Raw genomic sequence first — 21882 nt, 5'->3', positions numbered from 1 at the left:
CTAGGCACGCCCCGCCCACAGCCCTGATGGACCTGCCCGCAGCCCCCGACCGCCCCTTCCCACAGCCCTGATGGCCCCGCCCACAGCCCCACACGCCCCGCCCACAGCCCTGATGGACCTGCCTACAGGCACACACGCCCCGCCCCCAAGCGGCCTCGCCCCGCCCCTCCCGTGCCCGGCGGGCTGGAGCCATGCGCCCGTGCGGTCTGCAACACTCCCGGGACGAAATTTGGGCTATTTCTGCCCATTCTGCTCCTGCCCCGTCCCGCTTTCTGTCCCCCAGCGCTGCCACGGCTGCGTCAGGAGCTCTGCCCTCTCCTAGAGTCGGGAGGTTTTGCCGTCTCGCAGGGTCAGGAGCTTTCCCTACTCCAAGAGTCGGGAGCTTTGTCCCCCTGGAGGGTCAGGAGCTTTGGCGCTCGCAGACTCAGCTTTCCCAGCTCCGGGACTCGGTGGTCGGGCTGTGGTGGGGACCTCGCCGCGGGTGGGACTCGCTGGCCATTTCCCGGGGCTGCGGGGGGCAGAACCCCCGGCATCCCAGGAAAAGCAGGCACTGGCGCCCGTGTCTCCCGCCCTCCCTCTCCGTGCCCCCGCCGCGGGATCCCTTCCCCGGCGCTCACCGAGCCGCGCCGGGCTCACGCCGGTGGTTCCTCCTTCTCCGCATGGCTCGGGGCCGCTGACTGAGCCGCGGCCGGAGCGCGGCCGCGGGGCTCGAGCCGGGGCTTCCAGCGCGGGCGGCGCCGCGGGGCTCGCCCGGGGCTCGCTCCCGGAGCCCCGGAACGGCCCCGCCCCGCAACCTGCCGCGCATCACCCAGAAGGAACTGTTGGGAGCCCAAGCCAGGCCAGGGGACCTGAAGGAACAGCTCGCCCGGGAATGTGTAACGCTTTCCCGGTAAATTGGTGTCGCCTGGCTGGTAAATGCCTGCAGCAGCTTGAGCTCGAGCCGGGGCTTCCAGCGCGGGCGGCGCCGCGGGGCTCGCCCGGGGCTCGCTCCCGGAGCCCCGGAACGGCCCCGCCCCGCAACCTGCCGCGCATCACCCAGAAGGAACTGTTGGGAGCCCAAGCCAGGCCAGGGGACCTGAAGGAACAGCTCGCCCGGGAATGTGTAACGCTTTCCCGGTAAATTGGTGTCGCCTGGCTGGTAAATGCCTGCGGCAGCCTGTAGTAATGCCTGGTCCTGAATTGGAAAAAAAAATTAGTTGGTGTTTAGGAGTTTTATTCCCGAATTTCCGTGGGAAAAGGGGGTTTTAATGCTTTTCCTGTTGCTTCCCAGTTGCTCGCTCCAGGCTGGCTCCAGAGTTTTCCTCAGGAGCAAAAGGGATGTTTGAAGGAAAGCAGGGAGGAAAACGGGCAGATTGAAGCGTTTTGGGGCAGCTCTGCGAGCAGGAGGTCCCGCTGGGAATCCACGGGGGTGTGCTTTAATTAAACCGACCTTCCCGGCTGTTTTAGCAGTTTAATTGCCAGGGTTCGGGCCGCAAGGAAGGAGGCTGAGGCTGGATGCGGAGCCCAGCAGAGGGCACGGCAGCCCCACGCAGGAGCTGCAGAGCCGCCCGCCGATCCCTTCCGCATCCTCCCGGGACAGTGCAAGGAGAAGGATTTTAGGGCTGCCCCACGATTTTTAACGCCTGTGACTGGATTTTCGTGAGCTGGGGACTGTGTCCGTGGGGTGAGAGTGACCACTGCGCATCCAAGTCCCTGTAACCTGTGCAGCTGGAAGAGTTTATCCCAAACACAGGATAACTAACGTGGAATTCCGTGAGCTGGTTCTCTCTTCCACAGTGTTGATATGCAGACTCACAATCTCTGAAACATCAATAACCAAATACATGAATAAATTAAACTTTAATTAAAACAATGCCACCAGACTGAGCAAACTTCCTTCTTTTATTGCTTTCTGTGCAGCAAAAGTTCCCCCTCCTTTTTTTCCCCCCCAAAAAAAACCACGAGTGTCTGTGTTGTAACTCCTGCCATGCCTTCCCAGAGCAGTTTGACGTCGGCTGCGTTTCCCAATCCCTGTATTTTTGCAGCTGCTGGTTCTCTCCATGACTTCATCCTCATTCTGCCCCTGAGCATCTTGCTCAGAGCACTGACGTGTTGTGACTCAAAGTGATGATATTTGATGCACGCAACCCAAAATCCAGTTCCTGGCTGCACAGACCTGGATCACATCTGTCCCATCTCCTACAACGGGGGGAGAGCAGAGAATTTCCATAAATAATTATGAATGCTGGCTCATTATTTGTGCATTGCTCAAAGCATCTCTACCTTCAGTGCAGCTTCCGTGTGACAGCAGTGGGGTTCCAGAGCCTGGTGTTTCAAATTATTGGGATCACAAAGTAATTCCACTGAGGAGTTTATTTGGGAAGTGATGGGTGGCTCTAGGCACACAGGTGATTTTAGTGATATAAAGACAAATAGGCTTAATCTGTCTTTTACATCCCTTTATTTTACAAGAGTGCAGGTGGAACTGCTGTGCCTGCAGGGCGGGTGGGTAACCTGGATGGAGGGAAGGGAAGGGAAGGGGAAGAAAAGCAAAGGAAGGGATGGGAAGGCCTGGGATGGGAAGGTAAAGAAGAGGAGGAAAAGGAAGTGATGGGAAGGCAAAGCAAGGGATGGGAAGTGAAGGCATGGAGAGGGAAAACAAGGGAAAGGGGAGAGCTGGGAAGGCATGGCAAGGCAAGAGAGTGGAAAACAAGGGAAAGAAAGGCAAGGGGTGGGGAGGAATGGGAAGGCAAAGTAAAGAAAGGCAAGGCAGGACAGAGGGCAGCTGAAGCAGCCTGGGCAGGTCTCCCAACCCCGTTCTGAGGACAGGATGGGAAGTTCCACCTGCCTTAGTATTTCCACACCTGCCACTCCTGGGCCCTCCCAGCCAGGAGATGAGCCCACAGGGTGCCCAGGATGAGCAGCCTGGTGCAGGAGGTCTCCTGGAAGAGCCCAAAGGCATCTCCACGCTGAACCTGGGAGCCCTTGGCAATTCTCCTGGTGTGAAGACAGAGTCCTGCAGCCTGCCCCATGTCTGGGCTGGGTGACAGCAATGGCCCTCCTGACACCAGGTCTCCTGATCTCCACACTCCAGGGAGTTTATCCCTGGCCCTCTACAGTGCAAGCAAGGGATTATCCTTGACAACACTTCCCTGCAGACCCACCGCTCTTTATGCTGTTTCACCAGCAGCTGCTGGATCCCTGCTCCCTGGGTGGTGTGCGGTGCTCATCTCTCTCGGGATGGCCTCTCCAGTGACTTCAGATGGGAGTTGCCAAGGTGGAAGCCTCAGAGCACTTGGAAAAGCCCTGGAAAGGGAAAGTGCTGGCTTTTGGGAAAGGGCTGCACACTCAAAACAGTCCTGGCAGTGTTCAGAGAATGCTGAAACCATCCACATAAAAGCCAATGTTTACGGGGACAAAACCAGCTCCTGAAGGCTGCATCCATGTCCCAGCCATGAGCTGGCTGTTGGAAGGTTCTGACTGCTGCTGGTGATGAGCAGGAAAAGAGAGGAGGAGCACAAGGAATGATATGATGTGCTGCCATGCAAACCCTCAGTCATGCAAGCCATGATCCCACATCGTATCCCATGGAGCATCCCCACAGCCACGGGGAATTTGGGAGAGTTTGGGCTACAGGAGGGGGGCTGGGGTGAGATTTTGTGGCAGGCAGCTCCACTCATGCCCGAGCATGGGCTGCAATTTGGGATAAGGAACAGGTTGCCTGGGGAACTTGTGGCTGCCCTGTCCCTGGAAGTGTCCAAGGCCAGGTTGGATGGGGCTTGGAGCCACCTGGGACAGTGGAAGTGTCCCTGCCCGAGGCAAGGGGTGAAGCTGGATGGGCTTTAAGGTCCCTTCTAATCCCAACCATTCCATGATTCTGTGATCTCAAGCACAGGCTTCCCTTTAACTCTCACGTTCACCAGGTGTTTTATTTTCCTGCCAGTCCCACTGCTCTTCCAGAAACCATCCATGAGTGCAAGCCAGAGCATCCTGCTGGGACAAGCCACTGGCAGCTGGATTTGGAGCAGAAGTGGACAGGTAAGGTCCAATTCCACTCTCTGTTGTGTGGTTTGCAGAAAGATGAGACAGGAGCCTTTGTACCCTTTCAGAGGGAGGATATTTGGGAGCCCCCAACCCTTTCAGAGGGAGGATACTTCCAGCTCACAAGAATGTCTGAGCCCTCTTGCTTTCTCACCCTGCAGGGACAGGACACCATCCCCCAGGAGAGGCTGTCCATAGCCCCATCCATAGCCCCATCCAGCCCCATCCAGGCCTTGGACACTTCCAGGGACAGCAGTTCCTTCCTGCCTTTCTCATGGTCCCTGTAAAATCTGTAACAAGAATGTCACTGCCAGACAGCAAAGTTGTGGCTTCTCCTGGTCTGGGACATGGGACTGGCGAAGATGGGAGTGTTCCCACTCTCTCCGGAGCCTTCAGGGCAGGATGGGAGCTGACAGGTATGGACACAGCACGATGAGCACCCCTCTGGGCCCGGGGGTTTCGGGGCTGGAGCTGGAGCAGAGGCTCCCTCTGCTCCCCCGGGCTGGGATTCAGCACTCTGTTGATTCAGAGCGACCCTGCCTGACTCACCCAGGAGCAGGGCTGAGCCTTTCCAAAGGAAAGCTCGCGTTAAACCCTGCCACAAGGCTCTGGCGACCATATGGAGCTGGGAGAGAGGTGGGGGCCAGCCCTGACCTTTATTGTAGGGAGGGCAGTGCCACTGACCCCGCTGCCTGCCCCCCGGGGTGGCTGTTCCCAGGCCACTCAGGTTGTTCCACAGGGCTCGCTGCTAAATAAGACAATTAAATCCTTGAGCCCAGGTTTTAGTGTTTCCATGTGCAGCCAAGTATCTTAATCTGGGCTGTTTGTGGAATTTTTATCCCGTGGATCCCTTGGTATGCCTGGAATGTTTGCTTTTCCTACTGTGTGCGTGTGTTTGAGGCACTCCTGTAAAAACAAGAGCTTCCTGCCTGCCTTGTAAATCTCTCCTTGATTGGCAGAGTGGCCTTTGGTGATTAATCAAGGGGCACGACGAGCTGACGCCCTCCAGGAGCTCGCTCCTTGCAAATCCCCGGCACGGTGGTGGGAGACCTGGGAAGGGACCCCGGGAGCTGGCTGCTCTCCAGAGCCGTGTGGTGACATCGGTTTTCGGTAAGAGCCTGGGAGAGGAAGGACTAAACGGAAATTCCAGAGAGCTAAGGAAATGCTCCAGAGGGCCGGGACTTCAGAGGCATTTTCTATTGTATCATCGGGATAAAACACGCGGCTCCGCTTGGAGGGATTCGCTCCGTGGACAACCAAACCTTCCCACCTCGGCTGGGCTGGGAAGGGGGACGTTTATTCCAACCAAACCTTCCCACCTCGGCTGGGCTGGGAAGGGGGACGTTTATTCCAACCAAACCTTCCCACCTCGGCTGGGCTGGGAAGGGGGACGTTTATTCCAACCAAACCTTCCCACCTCGGCTGGGCTGGGAAGGGGGAAATTTGTTCCAACCAAGCCTTTCCACCTTGGCTGTGCTGGAAAGGAGGAGATTTGTTCCAACCAAACCTTCCCACCTTGGTTGTGCTGAGAAGGAGGACATTTATTCCAATCAAACCTTCCCTGTCTTGTCTTGTCTGGGAAGGAGGAGATTTGCCCCAGCCAAACCTTCTCACCTCGTCTGGGCTGGGAAGGAGATTTGTCCCAACCAAGCCTTCCCACCTTGGTTGTGCTGAGAAGGACATTTATTCCAGCCAAGTCTTCCAATCTTGGTTGGGCTGGAAGGGGGAAGGTTCACCCCCACCATGGATAGAGGTTTCTCCAGGAGATGGACACTGCTAGACGAGGCTGCAGAGAAGAACCACCTTGTTGGTGTTCCTGGGTTTCTCCATGTTCCCATTGGAGGCTTCCAGGTGTCACAGGCTCTGCCCGGATGTGGCTCAGGGGTTCCAAGTTAGCTCTAAGCCCCAGAACAGCAAAAACTGCTCCAGCATCTTGGCCAAAGGTCTCTAATTTGTCCCAATTAGCTGCTGTTCCAACCCTGAGCTTGCCTGGAGCTGGCTGTGGGGATCCTGAACTGCTGTTGTGTTGTGCAGGCCACACATGGGGCTGTCCCCATGTCCCCATGATCCCAGAAGGGTCTCAGCTTGGGGAAAAAGCTGGCAGAGCTGCAGGCTGCCAGCCCTAGGGCCAGCCCCAAACTCATTGCTGTAAGCAAGGAGACCTTCAGAGCTTGTGGAAACTTGCCATGGGAGAGGGCAGTACTTGGCATTTTAGAGAAAATTGTGAGATTTAGCAGGAAGTTTTTTACAATGAGGGTGTTAAACCACTGGCACAGGTTGTCCAGAGAAACTGTGGTTGCCCCATCTCTAGAAGTGTTCCAGGCCAGGCTGGATGGAGCTTGGAGCAATCTGGGATAGTGGGAGCTGTCCCTGCCCATGGCAGAGAATTGGATTGGGTGACCCTTAGAGGTCTCTTCCAACCCAAACCACTCTGTCATTTTCAGGTTCTGGTCTTCCCACTTTTCCCCTTGGCTTTTGCCCACTGCTAGAGGCAGGATCTGTGCCAGGACAGGGCCAGGATGAGGAGCTCCAGGAACAGAGCACTGTGAGCAGGCAGCCAAGGAGGGTCTGTCCCAGCTGAGCATGGGAGGAGGGACAGGTGGGAAGGAGCACTCAGGACACACAGGAGCACTCAGGACACACAGGAGGGCTCAGGACACATTGGCTGGCTGCTCCCTGGACCAAAGGCAGATGATCTTTAAGGTCCCTTCCAACCCAAGGCATTCTGTGATTCTGTGAAGGAGCATTTCAGCCAGGCACGGCAGTGCCAGTGTGGGCAGAGCCCTGCAGCCTCTCCCTGCTCCTGGACAAACTGCTCCTGAGGCCCTGCCTGTTTGTCCTGCTGATATCAGAGGCGCTGATGATGGGTCCCTCTGGAGCCTGTCTCTCCACATCTGCCAGTCCACCCCTGCTCCATCTTTCCCAGGCAGTGCTGGGTTTGGAGCTGCTGCTCCACCCCCTCCATTACACCATCTGTGCTCCCTCCATGCACCTGCCAGAGGATGCTCTTTGCTGTGCCCTCTCCACACCTGTCCCGAGGCCACTCCAGCCTCCCTCCCAGCCATCATCAATAGCAGCCCAAAAACCCATGGCAAGAGGGTCAGGGGTGTTTCCCAGGCATTTTGTGTCCCCAGGTAACGAGCCCTGTAGCCACCCAGCCCTGTTAGCTGTGACCACCCTGGTGACAACCCCAGTGCCATGGTGCCAGGGGGTGTTCAGTGCCATCAAGGTCATCTCCACCTTGTTCCCTGGTGTTCTCACCACCACACAGCTCCCAGCATGGCTCTGGCGTTTGGATGCAGGCTGGCAATGACCCCAGAGGTGATGCAGAGCTGCTCTGTCCCACTCTGTTCCACTCTGTGTGGCCTCCAAGCCCCTCTAATTCATCACCAGAGTGCCTGGAAGGCCCCAGCACTGGTAGGAGCCCAAGGGAGCAGGCAGCAGGCGGGTGAAGCAGCAAGACAGTGACAATTCCTGCTGCCTTTGGGATCCTGGGATGAAGAACAACCCCTGCTCAATGCTGTCCTTCCCCTTTCTTGTGTCACCCAGCACTGGGGACAACCTGCCTTTAAATGTCATCACTGGGCACTGCAGTGAGCAGCCCTTTTCTCTCTCCTCAGCCTCTCCTCGGCTAGGGTTGCTCTTCCAGCATGGATATTTCTCACTTATTCTGTGTTTGGGAACAAGAGGCTGAGCTGATTTTGCCCGGGCTGCATCCCTGTCAGGTTTTCCTCACAGCCAGCAAGATGTGAAATTCCTCAGGGAACCAGATGTGTGTGCTTATTTTCATCCCTGCAGAGCAACAGGGACCGGGGTGTCTGGCATTCCCCTGCCCCTCGGGGTTCTGCCCCCTCCTTTTGCAAGGGGTGGCTCCAAACTGGGGTGCAGATCTCTCACACGGCCCTGGGGAGGGGGCACAGACCCACCCATCCACCTGGATGTGCTCCAGGGTCAAGTGGGCAAACGTGGCCAGTGAGGAGGTGCTGCTGGTGGCCACCTGCCTGTGACACTTGCCCGGTGTCTCTGTGTCACCCCACGTCCCCACCGAGCTCCGGGACAGGGGCTGGAGCCTCCCTTTCCCAGAGCCACGGGAGGTTCCCTGCCAGGTGGGCAGGAAATCACACCCAGCACTTTGAATTTCTCAGGAAAAAGAGAAAATTCCTCAAAGGCAGCAAAACGACAGGGGGCTTTGCTATGGAAATTCAGAGCTGTGTCCCCTGGGGCTGGTGGCTCCTGGGACCTCGCTGGGCTTCACCTTTGTCCCTGCTGGCATCTCCTCAGCATTCCCTGGACTGGGTCCCACTGGTGCTGGCAGGTCAGGAACAAACCCCTCGCAGGAAACAGGGAAATAAAGGAAAGCAGAAAAGAACAATTTAACATCCAGGAATGGAAATGACTCAGGGGCATTAAAATGCAGGGAAGATGAGAAAGAGGAGGGTCCTGGCCCTGTTTTCAGCCACATTTTTCCCCTCTCAAAATTCCTAAGAAGGGACTTTGTGAAGATGCCTGTGGCTTCACCTCCCTGAGTGTTTGATTGATGAAGAACTGTGGCAGGAGCTCCTGGGAGTGGGGATGTGCCCTGGGTTAGCTATATGGGATCTATAGATCAGCTGTAGAAGAGGAGAGAACCCAGGAGAAAGGGGGGGGCGGAGGGGGGGGGAGCAGGAGCAGTCCAACTTTTTGTGATCCTTGCCTGGGGCAGATCCAGCATCCCCTGAGAAAAGGGGAATCTCAGGGGTCTGACTCTGGGAGAGACACTGAGCTGTGGGGGAGCTGGCTGTCCCCAGTGATGGGACAGTGCTGGATTCTTGTCTTGGGGATGGCTCTGTCAGATGGGATCAGTCCTGCCCCTCATTGCTCCAGCTCTGTCCCCACTGAGACTACCAAGGTTTTCCCTGGGTGGAGAGGGATCTTCCCATTCCTTCCTCCACTGAGGAAGAGCCATATCAGCAACAGGAGTGAGGGAATTTGCACAACCAGGAGCATCCCAATCCCACCCATGTCCTCCCCAGTCACACTGAGGTGTGTTCCCTGCTGGAGTTTTGGGAATGGAATTCACCCTGTTGCACAGCAGCACCCCAGGTCACACATTCCCGGAGGGGATCAGACCTGGGACACCCCAAAATGATGCAGATTTCAGAGAGAGGACAGGGAAGACGAGCTGGCCTCAGGCCTGGCAGCTTGTGGGGGTATCTCCATGAGGATAGGATCCCTCTGCCTGGGATGGTGGGAGCAGGGGAAGGGCTGGGGTGCTGCCTTGGCTCCCTGCCTGTGGGGTGCAGTTCCCTTTGGGGGCAGCCTGGGGAATCCTGGCACTGGGAAACAGCACTTGTGCAATTCCTTGAACTCCAACTCCTGGTTGCACTCTGAATCCAGAGTCTGGGACAGAAGCAGGTACCTGGAGGAATCTTTATCAGGAAAATTGCCATGGAGAGGTTTGAGGGGTTCAGCATGGTCACGGGACGCTGTCACTGGTCACGGGATGCTGTCACCACTGTCACCATCTCCCCAGGAGATGTGCTGAGGCTGCAAACCTCCTCTCCATCCCAGGCACCTTCCTCTGCCCACAATGCCCCAGTTTTCCAGGCTCAGCACGGCTGAGGGCTGAGGCATTTTGGGAGCCTGAAGACAGCCGAGGTGACCTCATCCCACGAGTATTTTCTTGGCTCCCTCTCCCCGCTCCAACGCCTCGGCGATAAGGCTGGGCTGAGGTCAGTGGGAGGGTTTGGCATTGCGGAGCCGTGTGTCACCCCACGGAGCCTGGGACGCGCCACCGGAGCCTGGGACACGGCACCTGCGCTTCCCTGGCTCCAGCCACGTCCCCGAGGCCCTGCCCCATCCCTCAGGATGCTCCACCTGGGAAGAGGGTCCCTGCAGGCAGCCAAAAGCGTCCCCACCACTGCCCCCAGGTCCAGCTGCTGTTTCACCTTCTCCTGGGGAAAACAAAAAGGCTGAGGATTTTCTTACCTCCAGTATTAGAAAGAAGGAGAGGAAACTCTTCAGATCACTTTCCAAAGGGGTGTTATCAGCCCAGGAGGGGTTTCCTGCTGCCAGAAATAGAGCAGTGTTAAGATAGGAAGGGAAGCAGGATGACACAGCCATAGATAAGGTGGGAGGGATGAGCTAGGAGAGGAGCCCTGGGTGCTGGGGGAGCTGGGCTGCTCCCTTGGAGCTCAGGTGGAGCCCCGTCCACGTGGGAAAGAGCAAGGCAGAGCCACAGCTGGCTCCTTTCAGAAGTGTTGCTGCTGGGCTTGGTGTGTTGGAGTGGTCCATCATCCATCCATCCATCCATGCATGCATCCGTTTGATCCATAGAATCACACACTGGTTTGGGTTAAAAAGGACCTTAAAGCTCATCTTGTTCCACTGTGTGCCTGGGGAAGGGATATCTTCCACTAGACCACATTGCTCCAAGTCCTGTCCAACCTGTGCATCCATCCATCCATCCATCCATCCATCCATCCATCCATCCCTCCATCCTGTGGTGCTGGGCCTGGCCCAGTGTTTCCAGACTCTGCACGTGCCTGGGACAAATGCCATGCTCTCGTCTCCTCCCCACACAAAAACCAGACCCTCACTGGGGCTTCAGGGTGCCAATTCCCACATTTCAACCTTCATCCATGAGGATTTGACTTGTCACTAGGAAAACCAGGTTGGAAAATCTGTTTCTTGAGCTTCCACATGGTCCTCTTCCTCCAAGCACTGACTCCATCTCTCTGCATTTTCTTTCCATGCTCCCTTGCCTTTGAGTCTGGTACCTGCTACACATTGGAGATTTATTTTTCCCCCCAGTTTTTGGGATACAACCCAGAAGTAGTGAGCTGTGCCTGCAGCCCTGCACCTGCTATTGCACCCTGGGTGCCTCGGGGGTGATACCAGCACGGGATGGAGCAGAAAAACAAGGAGATGAGGCTGGAGACCCCCATGTCCCCCTCCCCAGATCAGTCTCCCGGCTCTGTGCCAGTCAGAAGATGCCGAGTTCCCTCAAAAGAATGGGAGTTTAATGTCCCGGAGCTAATAAGCAATTTTCCCCTGCACCTGCCTCTCCCCGCCGCCTCCCCTCCGGCCATCTGCCGTCTCGGGGCCTCTGGACTCTGCACCGGCAGCCTGGGGCACCCGGGGCTGAGACAGGGCTGGTGTTTCACTGCTTTGGGGCTGGGGGGGCTGAGATGGGGCTGGTGTTTCACTGCTTTGGGGGTGGGGATGCTGAGATGTGGCTGGTGTTTTAGTGCTTTGGGGCTGGGGGTGCTGAGATGGGGCTGGGGTTTCACTGCTTTGGGGCTGGGGGTGATGAGGCAGGGCTGGTGTTTCACTGCTTTGGGGCTGGGGGTGCACAGTGTCCCCTCAGAGAGGAGCCGGGGTGCTTTGAAGGGGGAGCTCAGCCCCTGATGGTTTCCTCCATCCCTGTGTCCCCCCAGGGAGGTGGGTAGCAGAGCCCAAAAGTGGAAACTGAGGCTGGGAGAGCAGCAGGGAACACGCAAAGGTGCCGAGCCAGACACGAGCTGGCAGGAATTGCTGCATCCACAGGGAGCTGGCATCCCCAGCCAGAGGGGTGTGAGGATGCAGGACATAAGGAGAGAGGAATGCAAGGAGAGGGATGTGAAGAGGGGATGCAAGGAGGGGGAAGGTGAGGAGGGGGGATGTGAGATGGGGGATGCAAGAAGTGGGATGTGAAATACGAAGAGTGGGACATAAGGAGGGGGATGTGAGGAGGGGGATGTGAGGAGGAAGACTCGAGGAGGAATGTGAGGTGGGGAATGAGAGGACAGGGGTGTGAGGGGGGGGGATGTGAAGGGGGGGATGTGAGAAGAAGGATGCAAGGAGAGGGACACCAGGAAGGGGGATGAGAGGAGGGGGGATGCGAGGACGCAGAATGCGAGGCAGGGGGGATGCGCAGAGGGGGAATGTAAGGAGGGGGATGCGAGAAGGGGGGGCCCGAGGGGGCAGAGCAGATGGGGCCGGCAGGCTCGGGGTTGCCCCGGCCCCGCAGACAAAGGCCGGGGCAGATTTACGGCCCGGGACAGCTGGCGGGCAGAGCCGCCCCCCCGGCCGCAGCTGCCGCTCCCGCTCCCGGCCGCGCTCCTGCGCCGGCGGCGGCCCCGGGGCGGAGCGGGGCGGGACCGGCCCCACATTCCGGGCATAGCAAAGCCCGGCCCGGCCCCCGCGGCCCCGGGACGCTCAGAACTGCAGCAGCACCGCTCCGCTTCGCCATGCCCCGGTGAGTTCCGCCGCCGGGACCCCCCGACCGGCACCGGGGACCCCCCCGGCGCCGGGAATTCCCTCGCACCGGGACCCCTCTGATCGGCACCGGGACCCCCCCGACCGGGATCGGGAATTCCCCGGTACTGGCCTCCCCCTCTTCCTCCTCCCCGCCGACACAGGGAACCCCTTAGCACTGGGACGCCCCCGACAGGGATCGGGACCCCCGACCGGGATCGGGACCGGCACTGGACCCCCCCGGCACGGGGATGGCCCTTGGGGAAAGGACGCTCCCCCGGCACCGGGAATTCCCCAGCAGGGATCGGGACCTCCCTCGGCATCGGGACCCACCCGGACCAGCAATCCCGGGACCGAGACCTCCTTGGACCGAGATCCTCCCGGCTGGGACTGGGACTCTTCGACCGGGATCGAACGCCCCTGGCCCTAGGAAGCCCCCAGCCGGGACTGGGATCCCTCCACGGGAAAAGGACGCCCCCCAGAACCGGGACCCTTCTCTCTGGGACCGGGACTCGCGCCCCCCTTCCCCCTCGGCACCTGGACCCTCCAGGGGCAAAGACCCTCTCCCATGCCAGATCCACCTCCAGGGACTAGGAACCCTCCTGGGATCCTCCCAAACGCGACCGCAACATCCCCACGGCACCTAGAGCCCCCGCCCCACGGAAAAATCCCAGGACCCTCACCGGGACACCTCTGCAAGTCCAAGACCTCCGGGTCCGTGGATGGGAGGGGTCCTATCCATCTCCCGGTGGCTCTGTGCCCGGTCCCGTGGGGCCGCTTTATCCCCCGCTCCCGGGCCAGTGCCAGTCCCGGCTCCATGGGGCTCCAGCTCCGGAGCCAGCCCCAGGTGGCCGCAGGAACCGCGGCCCCGGGCGCGCTGAGTGCCGGGGCTCGGCCACCCCGCTGCGGAGGCTGCTCCGCTCTCCCGCTGCCGCCACGGGCTCCCACCCCTCCGGCACGTCCGGGCCAGATTCCTGGCAAACAATCCCGTGTCCATCAGGATCCGGAGCGTCCTACCCCGACTGCTTCCCAACAATCCCGTTTCTCCCTCCCGCAGGTGTCTCGGCGTGCCCAGTCGCTGTTGAGGTCCCCCGGGACGCCCTTCTCGGGTGGAAACGTGGCTCTGCCGCCGGCACGGACGGACATGAGGACGGCGGAGGACTCGAACGGGACGGTGCTGCACCGCCTGATCCAGGAGCAGCTGCGCTATGGCAATCTCACGGAGAACCGCACTCTGCTGGCCATCCAGCAGCAGGCCCTGCGCGGCGGCGGCGCCGGGAGCCCCCGCTCCTCCCTGGAGAGCCTCAGCCCGGAGGAGAGCCAGATGGTGCAGCAATCCACGCGGCAGGAGCCGCAGGGCCAGGAGCATCACTCCGACCACGTCTACCTGGAGAACAGCGTCTATCGGCTCTGCCCGCCCAAGGGCGAGGAGCTGCCCACCTACGAGGAGGCCAAGGCGCATTCGCAGCTCTTGGCCTCGCAGCGGGGCGCGGCGATGCGGGCTGAGCACGCCCCGCGCGGGGCCGAGAGCGGCGCCCGGCGCCCCGACCAGGGGCTCAGGGAGCTGAAGCACGGCCACGTGCGCTCGCTCAGCGAGCGGCTCATGCGGATGTCGCTGGAGCGCAACGGGGCCAAGGCGCAGAGCCCCATCAGCGCTTCCCACAGCTTCCCGCAGCTCTCCCGGCAGCTCGGCCCCCTGCGCGGGCAGCACCCCGAGGGCACGGAGCCGCGGGGACCGCCCCCGGAGTATCCCTACGTCATCCCTTCCCAGGACGCTTACCTGGCTGAACCCCGACCCTGCTCCCGGGAAGGTGCTGGATTTCAGCATCCTGAGATCAGGTAAAGTGTGGCCCCTGGGCTCTGCTTTTGGATGCCTCCCAGGAATGTCCAGGACGGATGCTTGGAACTTGCAGGATGTGAAGGGCAGTGGGGGCCCAGAGCAGCTGCTTTTGTCCTCACTGGCCCGGGCCGTGGGGGTCTGCTGGGAGCCCCCCACTCTGCTCCTGTCCCCAGCTCCCCCAGTATGGCTGGGCTTTTCCAACCAGTGAAGAAAATCCCATTCCCACAGCAGACCCTGCCTCTGCCCCAGGCACCAGGAGGGAGCTGGGGGTAACTTAGGGGATAATCTAGGAGCTGGAAGCAGTCCAGGAAACAGCTAAATGTGGAATAGGTATGGGGCAGGGTGGAAGACAGATATGCTCCCCGCTCCACAGAAACCCATGCCTGAGCTGGGAATGTCCATGTAACTTGGAATTGCTGCTGAGCAGAGCCTGGGCTGGTGCCAGGTGGTCTGTAGTCCCTTTGGCAGCTCGGTGCCTGTGGCAAAGCCCCAGGGTGACTGTGAGATGGACATCTGGGGGTCCAGGCATTGCCTGGAATTTGAGGAGGGCTGGAAACAACCTCTTCCAGTGTGGAAAATGATGAGAAGAAGGGAACTGGTGGCTCAGTGGGAGGACACACTGCTCCCAGCCCTGCTGCTGATCTATCCAGGCAGAGAGCGATAGCATCTCCAGCAGGAAAACCTTCTCCTTCCAGGGAACAAAGAGGGGAAGGGGAGCTGCGAGGAAGATGTATTTATTCTTCCTTGCTCCTATATCATCCCGCAGGAATGCAGGCCCTTGGCGGGCAGCCCGCGGGGGAGCGCAGCGGGGCCGGGTGTGCACAGCCACCCTGCTCAGGGTATTCCAGGCGGGATGTTGAGGTGGGATGCTGGAGCAGTGGCACAAGGGGCAGCCAAGCTGACCTGGCTCCTCCAAATATAAAAAGGACATACCCACAGTTTGGCAGTGAGGACCTATGTCAGGAGTCCTTGCTTTGCACAGAAAATAAGGAAAATGCCGGCTTCCAAGGTGCATCCTATGGCAGGCTGCCTGCAGCATTCCCAGGAAGAGAGGGACCTGGGGGGTTGGGAGCCCATCCAGACCAGGTCCTGGAGGGGTCAACTCAAGGCATCCCTGCGAGATGGGATTTGTGGTTAAACACCGAGCGCTTCCCAGTTCTAAAAAGCAGGATAGGCACTTCCACCTCCTTTGAGGTGACTTGGAGGCACCAGCACGTGCTTGATGGGATGCTGGAGCTGCAGCCAGCTCTCCCACCCTGCCAAACCTTGACACCCTCTCCTCGCTGTCTGCAGGGTGCTGCCCACCTCGGTCCCAGCCGCGTTCCTGCCGCTGTGTCCGGGCGCGCTGGGTCCGGCCGGCGTGGAGGCGCTGGTCAGCGCCCAGGCGGTGTCGGCCGGCAGCCGCCTGGCCCGGGCAGACGCCGTCCTGCGGGAGAACGAGAGGCTCCAGCGGGAGAGCGAGAAGCTGCGGCGGGAGCTGGAGAGCTGTGCCGAGAAGGCGAGCCGCATCCAGAAGGTGAGGGAATGGTGGCAGCTTCCCGTGTGCCTCCTGCCCGGGGCGATGCTCGACCAGCTGCCGTGAAAATTCACCCCCTTTAGTGATTTAATCCTTTCTCCTCCTCCCTCTGGCGGCTTGTTCCCCTCGGAGCAGCTGCAGCACGGCAGCCGCATTGGGGAGAAGGAGCCCATTCTCCGGTGACCCTCTCCCTCCGCCTGTCCCCCCATCCCAGCCGCCACAGAAAGCCCTTTGTGTGGTCGTCTACAAGGGGCGGCTGTTCCCCGTGGCTGGGCTATGGCAGAGCCAAAATCTGTGGAGAAAATCTTCCATAAGAGAAAAGACTGAAAAAATCAGTTTCCCCCCCAAAACATGTGCTGGGGGTTTGTCAGAGCCCAGGACATCCCCCTGACAGTCCTGGATGATCTGAGCCCCAGCCAGGGGGCTTTGAAGCCCTGGCAGGGGTGTAGGAGACCCTGGCATGCAGCCAAAGACCCCTGCGGCTTTGAGTTCGACCCATGGAACAAATTACCACCTTTGTATGAAGAATTAAAGGTCACAAAAGTTTAGATAACTTAACAGTAGTTGTCATAGGGTAAAAGGTGAAATTTTAAAGAATTTTACTGTGGGGGTCCAGGGGGCAGAATGGAGGGATTTGGGCATTGTCCTGTTCTTCTCCCTTCTCCCTTCTTCTTCCTAGCCTCCATCTTCTTGGTGATGGTGGCACTTTGGGATTGGTGTAGAGTAGAAAGTCACTAACATAGGTGATAGGTATTGGAACATAACTGTAAATATCAAATATGTAGGTTATAGTATAAAAGACAACACCAGCCCAGAGGCGGGCAGCGTGCCTCAGACTGACCTGCAGGACAGATCTCAGCAGGCCAGACAGAAAATATTTTAGATAAGAAATAATAAACAACTTTGAGAATGACAGCCGAAGACTTCTCACTTCTTCTTCAACAGCTGGGTTGGGGAAAAGAGACTTTTTAACACAGCTCGGGATCATCTCAAGCAGAGGAGATCCCGAGAGGGGTCAGCTTGGGGTGCACTGAGCTCCTCAGGCAGCTCAGGTTGAGCTGAGCACCCCGGCTGGGCTTTGGCTGGCATCTCCCTTTCCTCATTCCATGAATATCTAACCCTGGCTTGTCCCTTCCTCCACCCCAGCTGGAGAGTGAGATCCAGCGCATCTCGGAGGATTACGAAAACCTCGTCAAGGCGTCTTCCAAGCGGGAAGCCTTGGAGAAAGCCATGAGGAACAAGAGAGATTGTGAGATGCGACGGCTGCAGGATTTCAACCGAGACCTGAAAGGTGAGGGACCCTCTGTGTCCCCATCCCCGTGGGTGCTCTGTGTCCCCCAGCTGTTTCCATGGGAAACCAGGCTTTTCCCCCTTCCTCCAGCCAAAATCTTGTATTTAAATCTTGCTTGGGTTTGATTGTTTTGGACAGAGCGGTTGGAATCGGCGAACAAGCAGCTGGCCAGCAAGAACCAGGAAAACCAGGAGAGCAACCAGGGCAGCGTGGCCAAACTCCTGGCACAGAGTAAGTCCTGGGGGACACCCATCCTTGCCCGGCTCCCCTGGCATCTGCGAGCAGGGCTCGGCTGGAGGAGGAGGCGGGTGTCGGGCAGCAGCTCTCGCCCTTCCCCGGGGAGGACGGAGCAGTTCTTGGCGCTGGACTCGAGCCATTAATCCCGGCGGCCGGCCGGCGGCGTGACCCGCATTCCCCACATTCCTGCCGCGGCTCCGGCTCTTCCAGCACCAAGCCCGCACTCCCGCCCCACGCCAGCCCGGCCGTTCTCTCCCTCCTCCCTCCTGCACTTCGCAGCCCTGCCAGCCTGGGCTTTTTTGGGAGAGAATGTACTTAAATTTTAGCAGAGAGACGTAATATTGGTGTTAGTAGGAAGAATTGCATCCCCTTCCCTAAGGTGGCTGGATTCACACCAGGCAGGTTTCACCCTTCCTAAGCTAAAATTTGGGCTGGAATTTGGCACGTGGAGGCTTTTGGCCATCTGCCCAAGTGGCTGGAATGCCTCTGACCCCCCATTTGATAGAAGATCTGGAGGAAGGGCTGGCATAGCCAGATGTTGGGAAGCAAAGAATCCCCACTGTGCTTCATGGACCAGCCTTAGGGAAGCCGAATGTCTGAGATTTGTGGGGTTCCCTTGCAGGCTACGAGCACCAGCAGGAGAAGGAGAAGCTGGAGCGGGAGGTGTCCCTGCTGCGCAGCGCCAACGAGGACCAGCGGCGGCGGGCAGAGCTGCTGGAGCAGGCGCTGGGCAGCGCCCAGGCACGGGCGGCCAAGGCAGAGGCCGAGCTCCGGAAGAAACGAGCCTACGTGGAGAAGGTGGAGCGGCTGCAGGCAGCCCTGGGGCAGCTCCAGGCCGCCTGCGAGAAGCGGGAGCAACTGGAGCTGCGGCTCCGCACCCGCCTGGAGCAGGAGCTGAAGATGCTGCGGGCTCAGCAGGTGGGTGCTGGTGAGCCACGGCGGCTCCAGCGAGGCACGGCAGGCGCTGCATCCTGCCAGCGCCTCCTCATCCTCACTGGGGTTTTGTTTTGGCTGCTGCAGAGGCAGGCGGGCACCGCAGGCGGGGGGACGCCGGAGCTGAGCGCCCACACGCTGTCGGAGCAGCTGAGGGAGAGGGAGGAGAAGATCCTGGCGCTGGAGGCCGACATGACCAAGTGGGAGCAGAAGTACCTGGAGGAGTGCACCATGCGCCAGTTCGCCATGGACGCCGCGGCCACGGCGGCCGCCCAGCGCGACACCACCCTCATCAGCCACTCCCCACGGCACTCCCCCAACAGCAGCTTCAACGAGGACCTCCTCCTGGCCAGCCACAAGCACCAGGAGATGGAGAACAGGTTAGTCCCACCTTGCCAGAGGCGTTTGGCCCCCATCAAACTTTTTGGTTGGGCAGTGCCTGGATCCTCCTCTTCCCATCCAGCTCCTCTTCCAGCTTCTGCCTTTCTTCCTCTCCAGGTTAAAAGCCCTTCATGCCCAAATCCTGGAGAAGGATGCTGTCATCAAGGTCCTGCAGCAGCGCTCGCGGAGGGACCCCAGCAAAGCCCTTCAGGGCTCCCTGCGGCCGGCCAAATCCGTGCCCTCCGTCTTCGCTGCCTCCGCCGCCCCAAGCTGGCCAGGGGCTGGCCAGGGTGACCGGGCATCCGAGGGCAGCTCCCGTGGCAGCACAGGTAAATGGGGACACCTGCCCGCTCCCTACCTTCACTTGGTGGTGAGGACCTGCTTGCAATTTTCTCCTGTGGTTTTGGAGTTAGAGAGCTTGGGGAGGGGTGATTCCCCCATGACCAGCCAGCAATCACAGAATCTCAGAATGGTTTGGGTTGGAAGGGACCTTTAAGCTCATTTTGTTCCACCCTCTCCTGTGGGCAGGAACACCTTCCACTAGACCAGGTTGCTTCAAGCCCCCTCTAATCTGGCCTTAAAAACTTGAATGCCTTGCCTTGAATCCCTAACAGAGTCTCCTCCAGCAGGCAAAGCCACCACTGAAGGGACAGCAGTGTCCACTGCCCTTCCCTTGCCATCCCACTCAAAGCACGGCAGCAAGGATGGCAGCACGCAGACAGACGGAGCGGCCGGGAGCAGCGAGCAGGGCGAGGGCAACGGAGTGCTGGGTGAGTCCCCCCGGATGGCACGGGGCAGGGAGTTGGGATGGTCCAGCATGTGGGCTTAGCATTCCTGGGAAGGGATTTGCACAAGCATCAGTAATTTTTTAAGGCGGTTTTCAGGCCCCAGTTGAGTTGGGTGGGTTTGAATCCCTGCGAATCCCTGTAAATCCTTTCTTTCTCTGCAGAGAGCTCGGCCGCTGCCAGAGCCCTGGACCTGTCTGACATGGTGGAGATCCTGATTTAAGGCCACCCAGGGCTGCACAGTGGCCCCTCCACCCCTCAGGCCAGCATGTCGGGATGGAGGAGCATCTGGGAAGGAGGGGCCGAGCCGGGAGCTCAGCGGTGTCCCCTCAGCCGGTCTCAGCAGTGACTCCGGGGTGTGGCAGGGTCACTGTCCCCCTCAGTGCCCACACGGGTCCCTGGCTGCGCAGGGCGCGCTGGAGCCCGGGGACCCCGCGGTGGCTCCATCCCCATCCTGGCTCTATCCCAACTTCATCCCCATCCCAGCTCCCACTTCTGGGTCTTGGCCATCTGCGCCCACCCAGGTGCTTGGCTTCCGACTGCAAAATCCTTCTCTGATTGCCCAAACTGTGCCCACAAGCTGGAGTCTGCACCAGGGCAGAGCTGGCAGGGCTCCGCTGTGGGTCCCCTCGACCACACGGATCCACATGGCCAAACCAAGCATTGGGAGCACCAAACTTCCATCACCTGCACCCTGCCTGTCACGGGTGGGCAAGGGCTTTGTGATGGGGTGACAGTGAAACAAAAATGACAATGGAGGGGATGAAGGGTGGAGGAAAAGCGGAGGTGAAAGGCTCCAAGGATGCTGATGGAGGCGGCGGGATGTGCCGCTCTTCTCCTGGCTGCATCCCCCGGCTACTGGCAGCTGGCTTCTGCCCGTAGCCAGCACCAACATCCTGCTCCTTGGAGCTTCCCATCCTCACCCTTTGTGTAAATATATATATTTTTCTTTATTTCTTTCCCCTTTCAACATGTGCATTTGCTGGCCAACTGCATTTTTTATTTTTCTCTCCCCAGACATGTAAAAAATGCGTTCGGTTCTCGTGCATTGTTTACAAAATGGAAAAGAAACAAAAAATTATGAAAGAGGAAAAAAAACCCAACCCCCATGACTTAATATATTTTATATTAATATTGGTATTTCTTTTTAAGTATTTTTTTCGTGCTGTGAACTTTTTTCCTGCCAAAGACGACAAGTTCTCGTTTGTGCGTTTTAAGTTATCTTTTAAGTATTTAAACATAAACCTGGCTGTTTCGTTATGCCACCCTATACCGAGATTGCTGTAGCATTCCACTTGGTATAACAATATTTTAATAAAAAAACCCAAATATTGATCCATGGGTTCTCTTTTTTTCCATGCAATGCAGAGAGATGGAGGTGCCACTATAGGGAGAGAGTTTGGAAGGGCTGACTCCCTGGTTCACATGTCCTTCCCAGCTCCCCAGGGCACAGAGATTTGGGGTGCAGCTGCATGGGAGAGGGGAAAAATGCTCTAGAGCATTTCTGCATTCCCTGAAATCCCATTGGGATCCCATTCCCCTCACTTTTATAGGGGAAAAAGATGGAGTTGCCTAAAAGTGTTGGTGTGGTTTCCCTCCAGTTCTGGCATCACTGCATCCCCATGTCCTTGGTTTCTGCATCCTCGTGACCCTGCATCCCTGCATCCTCAATCCTTGCACCCTGCTGTCCTTGATCTCTGCATCCTGTAACTGCATTCTGATGGGATCCTCCTCCTCTTCCTCACAAAATCCCTTCCTGCCCTCCTAAGCCCCTGCAGAGGGACTCCCTGATGTCTTCCAGCATGGATGGACCTGGTTCCCAAGCTCTGCTTGGCTTTGTCAGCCATCTCCAAGCCCTTCCCACTCTGCCTGGCTCCTTGATCTTCCAGAAGACCAGAAGTTTTCCAGGCATTGAACTTGTATTTTCTGATAACTGTGGCATAAATGCTTCCCAGGGAACATACCTGAGGACTCTGCCATCTCCAGCCAGGCCAAGGCTTTCCCTTTGTGCCACTCCTTGGCATTAACTGGGAGCTCACCTTTGCTATCCTGCTGTCCCGGGGTACCAGGAGCTCTTGTGCTCTGCAACGGGGTGTAGCTTGGATTATGTTGAACAATGGCATCAGAAATCAGTTTTGCTGCCAGCTCTTCCATAGAATCATGGAAGTGTTTAGGTTGGAAAAGCACTTCAAGATCATCAAGTCTGACTGTTAACCCAGCACTGCCAAAGCCACCACAAAACCATGTCCCCAAGTACCCCCTCCACATGTTTTTCAGCTCTTCAAGGATGGTGATTCCATCCCTTTCCTGGGCAGGATGCCTTAGGATCCATTGAGGATCACTGGTCTTGGTGGGTCAGTGATACTGAATTCCAGCTGAGCACCAACCTTCCCACTCAAGAATCTGGAAGAAATATGGCTGAAAAATGAAAATTTGTGTCTTTCTATGGCTGTGGGACAGGTGTTCATTCCTGAGGAGCAGGTTAGGGAGACTTGGAGCAATGTGAAGCTTGGAGCTGGGATTCTCCTATGCACCAATGGCTTCTCCTGGGTGTTGTGAGCAGGGAAATCAGCTCTGCCCATGCAGAAGGCTGAAAAGGACCCTGAAATGGGGCCAGGGATGGGAAGAACAGGGTGGGAAGCTCACAGGGAACTGCTGAGGT

General features: G+C 58.3%; 2 protein-coding genes across 14 annotated transcripts; one reads left to right on the top strand and one right to left on the bottom strand.

The window, feature by feature from the left end:
• Positions 1-1878: 1878 nt before the first annotated feature.
• LOC121342104 lies at positions 1879-13276 on the bottom strand. 9 transcript variants are annotated; one of them, XR_005953504.1, is made up of 4 exons: positions 12921-13276; positions 9988-10067; positions 3144-3285; positions 1879-2178 (listed from the first exon to the last, which is right to left on the bottom strand). XR_005953504.1 is itself a non-coding variant. In XM_041416256.1 (4 exons), the coding sequence occupies exons 1-4, from the start codon at positions 13232-13234 to the stop codon at positions 2161-2163; spliced, it is 558 nt and encodes a 185-aa protein (XP_041272190.1). In that variant the 5' UTR covers positions 13235-13276; the 3' UTR covers positions 1879-2160. The 9 variants fall into 9 exon arrangements, 3 of the variants coding, with proteins under 3 accessions (XP_041272190.1, XP_041272188.1, XP_041272189.1); XR_005953507.1 differs by having other exon boundaries at positions 9988-10064; XM_041416256.1 differs by lacking the exon at positions 3144-3285 and adding an exon at positions 10633-10781 and having other exon boundaries at positions 9988-10064.
• Positions 12154-20555, top strand: AMOTL2 (angiomotin like 2). 5 transcript variants are annotated; one of them, XM_041416253.1, is made up of 10 exons: positions 12154-12238; positions 13295-14076; positions 15371-15593; positions 16740-16884; positions 17023-17115; positions 17744-18039; positions 18142-18434; positions 18553-18764; positions 19065-19205; positions 19385-20555. In XM_041416253.1, the coding sequence occupies exons 2-10, from the start codon at positions 13382-13384 to the stop codon at positions 19441-19443; spliced, it is 2157 nt and encodes a 718-aa protein (XP_041272187.1). In that variant the 5' UTR covers positions 12154-12238; positions 13295-13381; the 3' UTR covers positions 19444-20555. The 5 variants fall into 5 exon arrangements, with proteins under 5 accessions (XP_041272187.1, XP_041272185.1, XP_041272182.1 ...); XM_041416251.1 differs by having other exon boundaries at positions 19062-19205; XM_041416248.1 differs by having other exon boundaries at positions 19050-19205.
• Positions 20556-21882: the final 1327 nt, after the last annotated feature.

Source organism: Onychostruthus taczanowskii, unplaced genomic scaffold (genome assembly GCF_017590055.1).
Source record: "Onychostruthus taczanowskii isolate IOZ18803 unplaced genomic scaffold, ASM1759005v1 scaffold51, whole genome shotgun sequence".
NCBI classification, from domain to species: Eukaryota; Metazoa; Chordata; class Aves; order Passeriformes; family Passeridae; genus Onychostruthus; species Onychostruthus taczanowskii.
This window is presented reverse-complemented; position numbering and strand designations above follow the sequence as displayed.